The 13,957-nt window shown below is 42.7% G+C and overlaps 1 protein-coding gene across 4 annotated transcripts; it reads left to right on the top strand.

The window, feature by feature from the left end:
• Nucleotides 1–2,490: 2,490 nt before the first annotated feature.
• On the top strand, nucleotides 2,491–13,655 carry LOC112266195 (amyloid-beta A4 precursor protein-binding family B member 1-like). Of its 4 annotated transcripts, none has more exons than XM_042296379.1 (15): nucleotides 2,491–2,771; nucleotides 3,460–4,068; nucleotides 4,215–4,423; nucleotides 4,544–4,603; nucleotides 5,098–5,174; nucleotides 5,289–5,349; nucleotides 5,542–5,688; nucleotides 6,073–6,200; nucleotides 8,141–8,146; nucleotides 8,379–8,493; nucleotides 10,211–10,295; nucleotides 10,383–10,463; nucleotides 10,662–10,777; nucleotides 10,891–11,067; nucleotides 11,573–13,655. In XM_042296379.1, exons 2-15 carry the CDS (start codon nucleotides 3,477–3,479, stop codon nucleotides 11,726–11,728), a joined length of 2,010 nt encoding a protein of 669 aa, XP_042152313.1. In that variant the 5' UTR covers nucleotides 2,491–2,771; nucleotides 3,460–3,476; the 3' UTR covers nucleotides 11,729–13,655. The 4 variants fall into 4 exon arrangements, with proteins under 4 accessions (XP_042152313.1, XP_042152314.1, XP_042152311.1 ...); XM_042296377.1 differs by having other exon boundaries at nucleotides 2,508–2,771; nucleotides 10,383–10,478; XM_042296380.1 differs by lacking the exon at nucleotides 8,141–8,146 and having other exon boundaries at nucleotides 2,507–2,771.
• The last annotated feature ends 302 nt before the right edge of the window (nucleotides 13,656–13,957 follow it).

The raw sequence follows: 13,957 nt of genomic DNA on the forward strand, positions 1-13,957 counted from the left end.
TTAATTTCAGCTCATGAAACATGGGGCCAACACTTTACATGTTGCGTTTATATTTTTGTTCATCAGGGGTTCCAAACCTTTTCACTTGGGGGCCCCCCCTTTCCAGCATTGGGGGAAAACATTAGCTGACAGGCTAGTTTATCTGGACATTTCTGACACGTTATAGATAGCTCTAAGGTATGCAATGATTAACAGACAAGAGGAACTGATGATGCACTACCCCATTTCTGAATTGTACCTTGTGCATTTTACGATTCCAACTTTCAAGAGTAATTTTAAACCCGGACTTCCTTTTTCCTTTTAATATATATATATATATATATATATCTGCAAAACACCAGTCTCAACGTCAACAGGTGACTCCAGGATGCTGGCTTTCTAGGCAGAGTTCCTCTGTCCCGTGTCTGTTTTCTTTTGCCCATCTTAAAACTTTTATTTTTATTGTCCAGTCTGAGATATGGCTTTTTCTTTGCAACTCTGCCTAGAAGGCCAGCATCCCGGAGTCACCTCTTCACTGTTGACGTTGAGACTGGTGTTTTGCGGGTATTCTGTGAAGGGAGTAGTACCCAGCGCTGTACGAGATCTTCAGTTTCTTAGCAATTTCTCGCATGGAAAGTCCTTCATTTCTAGGAACAAGAATAGACTGACGAGTTTCAGAAGAAAGTTGTTTGTTTCTGGCCGTTTTGAGCCTGTAACCGAACTCACAAATGCTGAGGCTCCAGATACTAATTTAGTTTAAAGAAGGCCAGTTTTATTGTTTCTTTAATCAGAACAACAGTTTTCACCTGTGCTAACATAATTGCAAAAGGGTTTTCTACTGATCAATTAGCCTTTTTAAAACGATTAACTTGGATTAGCTAACACAATGTGCCATTGGAACACAGGAGTGATGGTTGCTGATAATGGGCCTCTATACGCCTTTGTAAATATTCCATAAAAAATCTGCCGATTCCAGCTACAATAGTCATTTACAACATTAACAACGTCTACACTGTATTTCTGATCAATTTGATGTTATTTTAATGGACAAAAATTAGCTTTTTCAAAAACAAGGACATTTCTTTTTGAGCGGTAGTGTACATATGAGATGAGTAATGCAAGATATGCAAACATCATTAAAGTGGCATTATTAAAGTGGCTTGTGTTCCATTTATTAAAGTGGCCAATGAGTTCAAGTCTGTATGAAGGCAGCAGCCTCTGTGCTAGTGATTGCTGTTCAAATGTCTGATGGCCTTGAGATAGATGTTTTTCAGTCTTTCGGTCCCAGCTTTGATGCATCTGTACTGACCCTGCCTTCTGGATGGTAGCGGGGTGAACAGGCAGTGGCTCGGGTGGTTGTTGTCCTTGATCTTTTTGGCCTTCCTGTGACATCGGGTGCTGTAGGTGTCCTGGAGGGCAGGTAGTTTGCCCCCGTTGATGTGTTGTGCAGACCGCACCACCCTCTGGAGAGCCCTGCAGTTGTGGGCGGTGCAGTTGTCATACCAGGCAGTGATACAGCCCGACAGGATGCTCTCAATTGTGCATCTGTAAATGTTTGTGAGGGTTTTAAGTGACAAGCCAAATTTCTTCAGCTTCCTTAGGTTGAAGAGGTACTGTTGCGCCTTCACCACACTGTCTGTGTGGGTGGACCATTTCAGTTTGTCCGTGATGTGTACACCGAAGAACCTAAAACTTTCCACCTTCTCCACTACTATCCCGTCTATGTGGATAGGGTGCTCCCTTTCTGTTTCCTGAAGTCCACGATCATCTCCTTTGTTTGGTTGACGTTGAGTGAGAGGTTATTTTCCTGACACCACACTCTGAGAGCCCTCACCTCCTCCCTGTAGGCTGTCTTGTCGTCGTTGGTAATCAAGCCTACTACTGTTGTGTTGTCTGCAAACCTGATTGAGTTGGAGGCGTCATTGGTGAACATGGAGTACCAGAGGTGGCTGAGCACGCACCCTTGTGGGGCCCCAGTGTTGACGATCAGCGAAGTGGAGATGTTGTTTCCTACCTTCACCACCTGGGGGAGGCCCGCAAGGAAGTCCAGGACCCAATTGCACAAGGCGGGGTTGAGACCCTGGGCCGCAAGGTTAAGTTAGATTACTTGCTCGTTATTACTGCATTGTCGGAACTAGAAGCACAAGCATTTCGCTACACTCGCATTAACATCTGCTAACCATGTGTATGTGACAAATAAAATTTGATTTGATTTGATTTGATTCAATGATGAACTTGGAGGGTACTATGGTGTTGAATGCTGAGCTATAGTCAATGAACAACATTCGTAAATAGGTATTCCTCTTGTCCAGATGGGATAGGGCAATGTGCAGTGTGATGGAGATTGCATTGTCTGTGGAGCTATTGGGGTGGTAAGCAAATTGAAGTGGGTCTAGGGTGACAGGTAAAGTGGAGGTGATATGATCCTTGACTAGTTTCAAAGCACTAAATGATGACAGGAGTGAGTGCTATGGGGCGATAGTCATTTAGTTCATACCACTGTACTATGGCACTGATTTAGTACGAAAACACCTCTATAAATCTATTTTGATAATGTATTCTGTGGACTCCGATCAGCGATCGTAAGAGGGTTGAGGCAGAGAACCTCGAGGCAACACAGAGCGACAAATTCTTGACGTTCGCCGCCTCCCCTTCCCATCTTTCATCATCACTATACACAACAGCGCAGCATCAGTATTGCCTGGGAATCCAGATAAACGACCCCTCTATACGTGTGGAAATATGTAACAATAACGAGAACATATTTAATCGAAGACACACTGACAGCACAAGTAAGTATATTTAGTAGTTAATGGCGCACATTTTAAAGTGCCGTCCTTTGTGTTCGTGTACCAATTCTGGCTATATTATGGGATGATGATGGCGGATGATGCCCGTTTTTTCAGATGGTCACCTAGCTATTTTCTGTAGCTTGCTAGCACGGAGGCTAACGAATCCGCGTACCTTGCCTTTTAGTTGACTTAACGTTAGCTAACCCACATTGCTGGTATGCTAAATTAGCAATAATACAGTAGCTAGCGCTTGACATTGTCATGGCATTTATTGTTATTGATTGCTTGCTAAATTAGCAACTAGCAAGCTAGCTAGAGAGGCCTAGCCAACTATCGTTATCTAGTAACGATTTGTGTCATCATGGATAATGTACTGTAGCTAGCTAATGGCGCAGTTAACATTAGCTACCTAGCTTACTACTTTAATATGTCAACGTTAGTTAGCGAACTAGTTAGGCTGGGTAGCTAGCTACCTGGCTAGCTTGCTAACATTACATTTACCTCGCTGGCAAGTTAACTAATGTTAGTTAACCTTACAATGTCAAACAGTTGACTCGCCAGCCAGGTCACTTTCTCTCATTACTAAACTGACACACCTCTCAATAGTTATTTTTCTGGACATTCGAGTGATCAGATGGGCAAAGGCATGTATTTTCTCTCAAACCATACCCCCCTGTATTCCCCTCAGAGCTGCTGTATAGTACCATGGGTGGCCATGATGATGATGATGATATGTCTTATCATGTAGCCAACAACCATCATCAAGATGAAGTGCTGAAAAACAAATTGAATGACAGTGGCCTTTGGAGTGACCAAGAATCCACTGGCGGCAACAATGCTAAGTGGGTCAAGGAGGGCCAGAACCAGCTGAGGAAAGTTGCTGAGAAACATCAGGACCAGAATGGGAACCAAGAGGACTTCTCCCCTCATAACACCACTGAGGAGGAGCAGAGGAACGAGGAGCAGACCAAATCTCCCAAGACTGCCAAGACCATCCTCAAGGAGCCAGTACTCATTGATACTCTACTGTCTGCCGAGGATAAAGAGGGCGAGGGCGAAGAAAATGACAAAGAAAAGGAAGATCCATCTGAGGCAGATGAAGAGGCCTGCAGTTTTAAAGAGGAAGATAGGGAGTCCGAACAGAGTAATGTGGAGGCTGAAAGAGAGGGAGGTGGGGTGGCTAGAAATCCCTGTCTGCTGTTTTCTAATGTGAATGGAACACCAAGTGATGAAGAAACCAACTGGCCTGCACTGTCTCAGGAAAGCACTGCTGAAATCCCTCCAAATGGAAACAAAGGTAAGGGCGAGTTGTTGAAATCAGTCGTGTGACTGTTTTGTTGGAGCAATGATGATTATAGTCTAGTCTAACATAACAAGTGCTTCTCAGGTTGCAAGCAACGTTGGCGGACTCCTCGTTCTAACCCTCCCCTTCTCTCCACACAGAGTCCTTCTGGGACTCGGAGGCCTTTGAGGCGGACACAGACCTGCCCTCTGGGTGGATGCGGGTTCGAGACACCTCAGGCACCTACTACTGGCACATCCCTACTGGCACTACTCAGTGGGAGCCCCCCTCCCCTCTGGACAAGGTGGGAGACTCTATGATGTCCTCCAGTATGTCCCTGGAGACAACACCCTGTGAGGAAGAGCAGGAGGTGAGCTCTTACTCATAGGCCTTAGGGATGATTTGTGACATGTTCTGTTCTTAGAAGACTTATATCTATGCTCTCCCAATTTAGAATAAAAACGGCATCATGTTTTTGTCTGACTCCTAGGAAACATGGGGAGACCTCTCTAACCCAGATGAAGGGACTAGTGATGGAGAGTTGTGGAAGGTAAGAGACAGAGGGAATATTAAGAAGTATTAATGAGAATCTTGACATGGCTAAGACCTCACATTTAGGATATCTTATACCAAAAGGTCAACACTGACAGTTAAAATATGTTCTATTTATTTGAATGAGTATGGGAAACGTAATTTTTATGTCTCCGATTATTAATTGAAAAACAATTTGTAATATACATTCAACATAAACTCTTACCACAGACTCTGTGGATAAATCATTATTATGTGGAAAATAGTTGACATGGGAAAAAGTAGGCTTACGTTTTTTTTTTACTGTCTTGGCGTGTACTAAGGGACAGAAGCAGAGCATTACGCTTCAATAGCCAAAATAATAATACAATAACAGAGCACACAACCTTTTCCAGCTTCAACCCTCAATATTTCAGTTTTAGAAACAGTGGAGTTTAGAAGGCAACACATCTGGATGTTGATCAACTTGGTGATAATGAATTGACAAATTCTTCGTATTTTTCGTGATTGCAGGAGGGAGAGGTGGCTTCTGATCAGAGCCTGAAGGAGTTTGAAGGGGCAACCCTGCGCTATGCATCCATCAACCTGAAGTAAGTGGTGTGGTGGTAGTACATTATGTGATAAGCTTTCTCATTCTCAGCCAAAACAGTTTCTCTTAAACCCTTCTCTTGTTCTTTCTCAAACTCTACCTGCCTGGTAACTAGCTGTTCCCAATCTGAGGAAGAGGAGAACCTTGATCCCCATGGCACTGACTTGGAAGCTAAGGTACATTCAAATTCACTTTCATTTACACTCACTAATGCACTGAGGCAGGAAGACTGTAGTCATCTGTCTGTCCCTTCCCTGTCAACATACAACTACTCTTCCCTTTCCTAATTGGACTGCATCTGTCGGTTTATCCCTCTCCCTCTCTCCGGACCATCCTGTGTTCTCTCCTGCCTCAATTTGCTATTCCAGTATTTTGCTGTGCGCTCTCTGGGCTGGGTGGAGATGTCTGAAGAGGACATGGCACCAGCGAAGAGCAGCGTGGCTGTCAACAACTGCATTAGACAGCTGTCCTACCATAAACACAACCTCCATGACACTGCTGGCATCTGGGGAGAGGTGAGTCTGAGGAGCAGGGCTACAGTAAGGGATTGGGGTGGGCTCTTCCTGTTTGGGGGAAGAGCCTGGGCATGGGGTTGATGTCTGGACAACACCCTCTGTTTACCTTGCTTGGTCTATTTTTACCCAGCAACCTCTCACATTTACTGCTATTCCCTGCAGCTCCTCTGTGTTGAATAATGTTGAACATCAGAGTAATTATAGTCATCCATATGCACCAATGCTTGGGAATGTCTCCATCTAAAACGGGACCAAGTCTAACAGGTGTTTGCTAGAATATTATCAGTTGTAGAACAGATGGCACATTCAAATGTAATTTGGTTCAATTTGCTGTGCATGGTGGTGCTTCAGCAGGATCGTGATATGTTTGTGTTGTGTTACCAGGGTAAGGACATGCTGATGGTCCTGGAGAATGACACTATGAATCTGATCGACCCACTGGGCCAGACTCTGCTGCACTCCCAGCCTATTGCCAGCATCCGCGTGTGGGGTGTGGGCCGAGACAACGGCAGGTCAGTGTCTACTAGTTAGTCACCGTTTGGCACCACATCTGGAGGTTGTAAAGCACTGCACAACTGTTGCAGTCCGATTAAGTGGTGTAGCTACTTTTACAGGAACAGAAAATGCTGTTTAACTCTTTGGAATTTGTACTATTTTATATAGTGTTTATTTAGCACAATCTATTAGTAAATTGTTTATCTAGTCTTAGCCGTCACTTAACTATTACTTCATCATGACCCATCCACACCTAATTAAGAGATATTAGACACTGGGAATTACATAATATCTGGTCATTTGTTCCATTTTCTTAAAGATGCACACTGTGGAAATTGCTACTCCATTTCCTGGTTGCAAAAATTCTAATAGTTTACCAAATTTCAGTTTGTGACAAAACAAGCAAGTTTAAGTGTAGAGAATGTTTGTACCTTCTAAACCGCTGTGAAATATATTTTGCATAACTAAAAATATTGTATTTTCAGCTGTTTGAATTTGGTATACACAAAAAATGTTCATTCTCATTGAAGCATAGAAATAGTGCACATAGAATAGATCTACCACTTCTTAGACTTGCTTTCAATGATTGACAGATCTATAACTCTCATTTGTATGTGAATTTGGTCGGGCCCCCCCAAAACGTTACATATTGCAGCATTACATTTTTCTAGGTAAAACCCCGCCTTATCTCAGTTTACTGGTCACCATAGCAGCACCCATCCACAGCACGATCTCCAAGCTGGGGACTCTTATCTCCCTCACTAACTTCAACCACCAGCTGTCAGAGCAGCTCACAGATCATTGCACCTGTACATAGCCCATCCAACTACCTCATCCCCATACTGTATTTATTTATTTATTTATTTTGTTCCTTTGCACCCCAGTATCTCTACTTGCACATTCATCTTCTGCACATCTATCACTCCAGTGTTTAATTACTATATTGTAATTACCTTGCCACTATGGCCTACTTTATTGCCTTACCTCATTTGCACACACTGTATATATACTTTTTTCTACTGTATTATTGACTGTATGTTTGTTTATTCCATGTGTAACTCTGTGTTGTTGTATGTGTCGAACAGCTTTGCTTTATCTTGGCCAGGTTGCCTACCTGGTTAAATAAAGGTAAAATAAAGAAGTGTTATTAAAACATGTTCATCTTCATGCCTTAGGGTAGTGTTTTCCCATCCTAGACCTGTGGATATGGGTTTGTTTTCCTGCTGAATTTGCACATAGCAGTTCTTTGCCCAGCTGTGTGAGTCATTACAGCTGCATTTGCACAGGCAGCCCAATTCTGATATTTTTTCCACATTTTGATCTTTTGACCAATCACATCAGATTTTTTTCACATTAGAATTTTTTAGAGCTGAACTGATTAGTCAAAAGTCCAATTAGTGAAAAAAATATCTGAATTGGGCTGGCTTTGTAAATGCGGCCTATGGTTCCAAACAGGATTTGAACCCAATTTGGCAATGGCATGCTTGAATACAGAACTTCACCCATGAGACAACACTGCCCTCTGGTGGGTTGTCCATGGTGTTGCAATGATACAGCTGCCCTCTGGTGGGTTGTCTCTGGTGGGTTGTCCATGGTGTTGCAATGATACAGCTGCCCTCTGGTGGGTTGTCTCTGGTGGGTTGTCCATACAGCTGCCCTCTGGTGGGTTGTCCATACAGCTGCCCTCTGGTGGGTTGTCCATACAGCTGCCCTCTGGTGGGTTGTCCATACAGCTGCCCTCTGGTGGGTTGTCCATACAGCTGCCCTCTGGTGGGTTGTCTCTGGTGGGTTGTCCATACAGCTGCCCTCTGGTGGGTTGTCCATGGTATTGCAATAACATTTCCTTTCAATGACATTCACTATGAATCTGATTTGAATTTTCTGCTAGTGTTTTTGTAATAACTGTGATTAACTGATCATTATTTATTTTCATGCTGCATTTCGCTGCCCTATACAGGGAAAGGTATTGTACAGATATGATTATTTGCAGTTTTTCTTTTAGAAATGTATTCTCCAATGTTGTTTATCCTACATATAGTTACATTTATTGTATTGTCATATCTAACATGATTGCATGCAATCATTTTTGTTTTGCCAGTTTTTTTCTTGTGGGTTGTTATCATTAAAGTTGGAGAAATGCATGGGTTCATGTACCAGTATGTAAATGGTGTACTTTTCTGTATTTGTTACAACAGAGACTTTGCTTATGTAGCGCGAGACAACCTGACCCAGGTACTCAAGTGTCACGTGTTCCGCTGTGACTCACCTGCCAAGAACATCGCCACCAGTCTGCATGAGATGTGCTCCAGGGTGAGACTCCCATGTCTTCTACAGTTGAAGTTGGAAGTTTACATACACTTAGGTTGGAGTCATTACAACTAATTTTTCAACCACTACGCACATTTCTTGTTAACAAACTATAGTTTTGGCAAGTCGGTTTGGACATCTACTTTGTGCACAACACAAGTAATTTTTCCAACAATTGTTTACAGACAGATTATTTCACTTATAATTCACTGTATCAAAATTCTATTGGGTCAGAAGTTTAAATACTCTAATTTGACTCTGCCTTTAAACAGCTTGGAAAATTCCAGAAAATTATGTCATGACTTTAGACGCTTCTGATAGGCTAATTGACATCATTTGAGTCAATTGGTGGTGTACCTGTGGATGTATTTCAAGGCCTACCTTCAAACTCAGTGCCTCTTTGCTTGACATCATGGGAAAATCAAAAGAAATCAGCCAAGACCTCAGAAAAAAATGGTGGTTCATCCTTGGGAGCAATTTCCAAAGGCCTGAAGGTACCGCGTTCATCTGTACAAACAATAGTACGCAAGTATAAACACCATGGGACCACACAGCTGTCATACCGCTCAGGAAGGAGACGTGTTCTGTCTCCTAGAGATGAACGTACTTTGGTGTCAATGTGCAAATCAATCCCAGAACAACAGAAAAGTACCTTGTGAAGATGCTGGAGGAAACCGGTACAAAAGTATCTATATCCACAGTAAAATTAGTCCTACATCGACATAACCTGGAAGGCCGCTCAGCAAGGAAGAAGCCACTGCTCATAAACCGCCATTAAGAAAAACACTATGGTTTGCAACTGCACATGGGGACAAAGATTGTACTTTTTGGAGAAATGTCCTCTGGTCTGATGAAACAAAAATGGAACTGTTTGGCCATAATGACCATCGTTATGTTTGGAGGAAAAGGGGGAGGCTTGCAAGCTGAAGAACACTATCCCAACCATGAAGCACGGGGTGGCAGCATCATGTTGTGGGGGTGCTTTGCTGCAGGAGGGACTGGTGCACTTCACAAAATAGATGGCATCATGAGGGAGGAAAATTATGTGGACATATTGAAGCAACATCTCAAGACATCATTCAGGAAGTTAAAGCTTGGTCGCAAATGGGTCTTCCAAATGTACAATGACCCCAAGCATACTTCCAAAGTTGTGGCAAAATGGCTTAAGGACAACAAAGGCAAGGTATTGGAGTGGCCATCACAAAGCCCTGACCTCAATCCTATAGAAAATGTGTGGTTAGAACTGAAAAAGCGTGTGCGAGCAAGGAGGCCTAGAAATCTGACTCAGTTACACCAGCTCTGCCAGGAGGAATTGGCCAAAATTCACCCAACTTATTGTGGGAAGCTTGTGGAAAGCTACCTGGAATGTTTGACCCCAAGTTAAACAATTTAAAGGCAATGCTACCAAATACTAATTGAGTGTATATGAACTTCTGACTCACTGGGAATGTGATGAAATAAATAAAAGCTTAAATAAATCACTCTCTACTATTATTCGGACATTTCACATTCTTAAAATAAAGTGGTGATCCTAATTGATCTAAAACAGGGATTTTTTACTAGGATTAAATGTCAGGAATTGTGAAAAACTGAGTTTTAAATGCATTTGGCTAAGGTGTATGTAAACTTACAACTTCCACTGTATGTCACATATCTAATATACTATTTCCTGTGGAATCTTGTTTCACAATGAGCTGAACATGTCTCTCTTTACATTCAGATAATGACAGAGAGGAAACTATCCAAGCCATTTCTGAGCAGGTACAATTCTGACCAGTGCAAAGCCATGGAGATTCCTACTCAAGGTAACCCCTGTGATAGTTCTACAGTTCATTTTAGAACAGAAGTAAAACACCAGACACTAACTCCATCCCTATCTTCTTCCTCTGCAGAGTTTCCCGTTCCAAAAAATGAGAATTTCCAACGTTTTCTTGTGTATTACCTTGGTAACGTACCTGTGACCAAGCCTGTAGGTAAGGGACGCATGGGTAAGGAAATCTTTTATTTACTTAGTAGTTAGGTAAATATATCTAGCTGTGCAATAAAGCATATGGCTGTGCTTTGTGTGGGACTGTGTTTTGCTTCACTTCACATGTGGCTAGCTAGCTACTCCCATGCAGTTTACCTTGCCTTGTGGATACTGTTAACAGCCAAACTTTCTCGTCTCCTAGGTGTGGACACAATCAATGATGCTTTGGAGGCTGCAATGAACAGCACAAGGAAGCAGGATTGGACCCCCGTCTCTGTCAACGTGGCCCCTGCCACTCTCACCATCCTCACCAGAGAGGTAGTTACTAACTAACCCATCCACAACATCATCTCCGTTACACACAGACATTTGGTAGCAGTCATGTCAGTATGGCTCTCTCCTGACCATGCTGTGTCCTCTGTCCTCCCCAGACTGAGGAGGTGATGTCAGAGTGCCGGGTGCGGTTCCTGTCGTTCATGGGTGTGGGAAAGGACATCCACACCTTTGCCTTCATCATGGCCAAGGGCCCCGGGGACTTCATCTGTCACATGTTCTGGTGTGAGCCCAACGCTGCCAGCCTGAGTGAGGCGGTGCAGGCCGCCTGCATGGTGAGTCAACAGACTGATTATTGATTAATCAGTGGTCTAGAGAGACGGGCTGAAGGATGATATGGCCGTGCTGCTGCTCCAGTTTCAACTGTTCTGCCTGTGATTATTATTAGACCCTGCTGGTAATTTATGAACATTTGAACATCTTGGCCATGTTCTGTTATAATCTCCACCCGGCACAGCCAGAAGAGGACTGGCCACCCCACATAGCCTGGTTCCTCTCTAGGTTTTTTCCTAGGTTTTGGCCTTTCTAGGGAGTTTTTCCTAGCCACTGTGCTTCTACACCTGCATTGCTTGCTGTTTGGGGTTTTAGGCTGGGTTTCTGTACAGCACTTTGAGATATCAGCTGATGTACGAAGGGCTATATAAATACATTTGAAATTTGAATATGTTGTCTATAGTATAGAACATTTTATTAATAAACTGGAATGGTATTGATGTGTTTCAGTGTCTGTACTGATGGATTCCTGCTGTGTGTGTGTGTGTGTGTGTGTTCTGTCCACAGCTGCGCTACCAGAAGTGTCTGGACGCGAGGCCTCCCAGCCTGGGCTCCTGCTTGCCCACTCCGCCTGCTGACTCCATGGCCCGCCGGGTCAGGATGGGGGTCCAGAGTCTGCTGGGAAGCTTCAAGCAGTACAGGTCAGGGTCCCAGTCCCCCTGAGCAGAAGAGAGAAGATCTCCTCCCCACCAACACTAACCCATCACAGCAGCTCCAGCTCACTCCTCCACTCCTCTTTCTCTCTCGCTTTCTGCCGTTTCTGTCGGCCTTACACTCCTTTTGGCCTTCCTTAGAGAGAGTCCTTTCATTAGTGCATGGAGTTATATGTAACTGAGGAAATGCTTACTTACTAGTGATTGCAAAGTGTTTTTCTATACATCTACTGTATAACTCTCCTTTAGCTTTGTACTCAAACTGAATGAGCCCTGACAACGGCCCATTGTTTGTTCTGTTTTTGGGATTTAATCTGTTTGTCACTATTTTTGTGTTTTAGCAGAAACCATGTCTGGCAGGAAGCGTTCATATTATGGGATGTAACTACATGTTTCTTCACTGTAGGAAGCTAGGGGGATTCCACAGAAATACATCTAATTTCTTTGCAACTATGGTTGAGTCATGGGGCCGTGCTCTTCCCCAAACAGTAACAGCACCTCTTTTTAAAAATGTTCTACTGGTGTCTGAAGAAGGTCATGCAGTCACTGTCGAGCCTAGTAGAGTCTCCTGATGTTTGTTTTCTACCGTGTCATTACCCTGTACACTCCTCAGCCTCTACTCCTGTCCAACTGAGGTTCTAAGAGCCCAAGGAGAGGGTCACCTAGAGAGCTTCATGTTCCCCACTGCAAACAGTGTGTTTTAGTCTTCCATTAAAGAAGTGAATAATCATGTCACGTCGTAGTGAACAACCAGTGATTTCAGAGTGTACTGTAGTTGCGTTTCCCCTACATTTGCATGAACATTTGCAAGTTCAGTGCTTCTGTGCAATAATCAGACTTTCCTGTATGTGGTGTTGGTAGAATGGCTTCCAAACGGTTATATAGCAGCACACACTGTGCTGTGGGTTCTTTAATGTAGGGGCCTGGCTATATCTGACTAGGGCTTAGCCAACAAAAAGAGGCACTGGTGAAAATAGACTTCTGATCATGGAAAAGTGACTTAGAAAACACAACAGCTCAAGGCCTGAGTTTTCTATCTGAGTCAGTCAACCGCAGCTGGTAACCACCACCACCAAATAGTAGTGTAGGACCTCACCACACACTGCATGTTTTAATAGCTTAGAGGAATAACCAGGTTCATATCTGCCTGCAGCGGTTTAGTGCTGAACTCTTAGTTATTGTAACATACTAGATGTGTGCTACTTCATGGTAAAGAGGCCTGAATTCTGTACCTGTTAATAAGTGTTTGTAAGGCATGTCACTAGCCTGTATCCGTGTCTATCAATATATAAGCTAGCTAGTAGTAGATTAGTTGTCACTGTCAGGTCCTTTCCACTGAGTAGCTGAGAGCAGGTCAGTATCTGTCTCCCTTAGTCAGTGCCCTGGGACAGGGATAACATTGAGAGAATGATTTATGATTTTATTTATTTACATTTTTTTGTACCACTTTTTGCTCTGTTTGGGCCATGGTCCCTCTAAGTAATGTATTTTGTATTGTTTTCACTATAATGGACACTACTGAGGAGCAGTTGCACAGTTTCTCATTATTGATTGTATTATAGAACAAATCAGACTAGTTGTGGTTTTTATGTAAAAAATAAATAAAAAATACAGATGAAATGTGTTTGTCAGAAGTATTTAGTGCAATAGTTATTTGACTAACAAAATTAAAGATGTAAAATATAGAAACACTATCTGACATAATTAGACTGGATTGAATTGTATAATACTATACTGTATCTCATGTCACTGTTCACTTATCATTGTGCTCCTTTTTTCTAATTCTGTTATGTCAGTACTTCCAAAGTCAACTTTAAAAATTAGGAATATTGGAACACTAGCTGATACATTTATTTCACAATTCATGTAAATTAGGTGTATAAAATGTATCTGTATATAAAAGTCCCTGCACAAGAAATAAATGTCAACATATCTTATTTTTGGCGTTGCATTTATTTTTCACCCGCTTAATGGAATAATTTTCATGGTTTTGGTGTGACGTGTTTGAGTGAAGCCATGTGGATTGGTGAGATTGTATTCCAAAAGGCAGTTGTGGATTAGTCTGTAAATTGTCTCCTTTCGTAACCGGTGGTAGAACCACATAAATCCTCAATTTTCAATCAATGTTTTTTTTATCTGACATTCCTGGTAATCCCATTAAAATGGAAGCGAAGCCAGACCGTGCAGGCTGTCTAGTCCTTTGCATATCTATGAAACCTGCTGACATTGGTTTTACCAA

This window comes from Oncorhynchus tshawytscha, linkage group LG13 (genome assembly GCF_018296145.1).
Source record: "Oncorhynchus tshawytscha isolate Ot180627B linkage group LG13, Otsh_v2.0, whole genome shotgun sequence".
Classification (NCBI taxonomy): domain Eukaryota; kingdom Metazoa; phylum Chordata; class Actinopteri; order Salmoniformes; family Salmonidae; genus Oncorhynchus; species Oncorhynchus tshawytscha.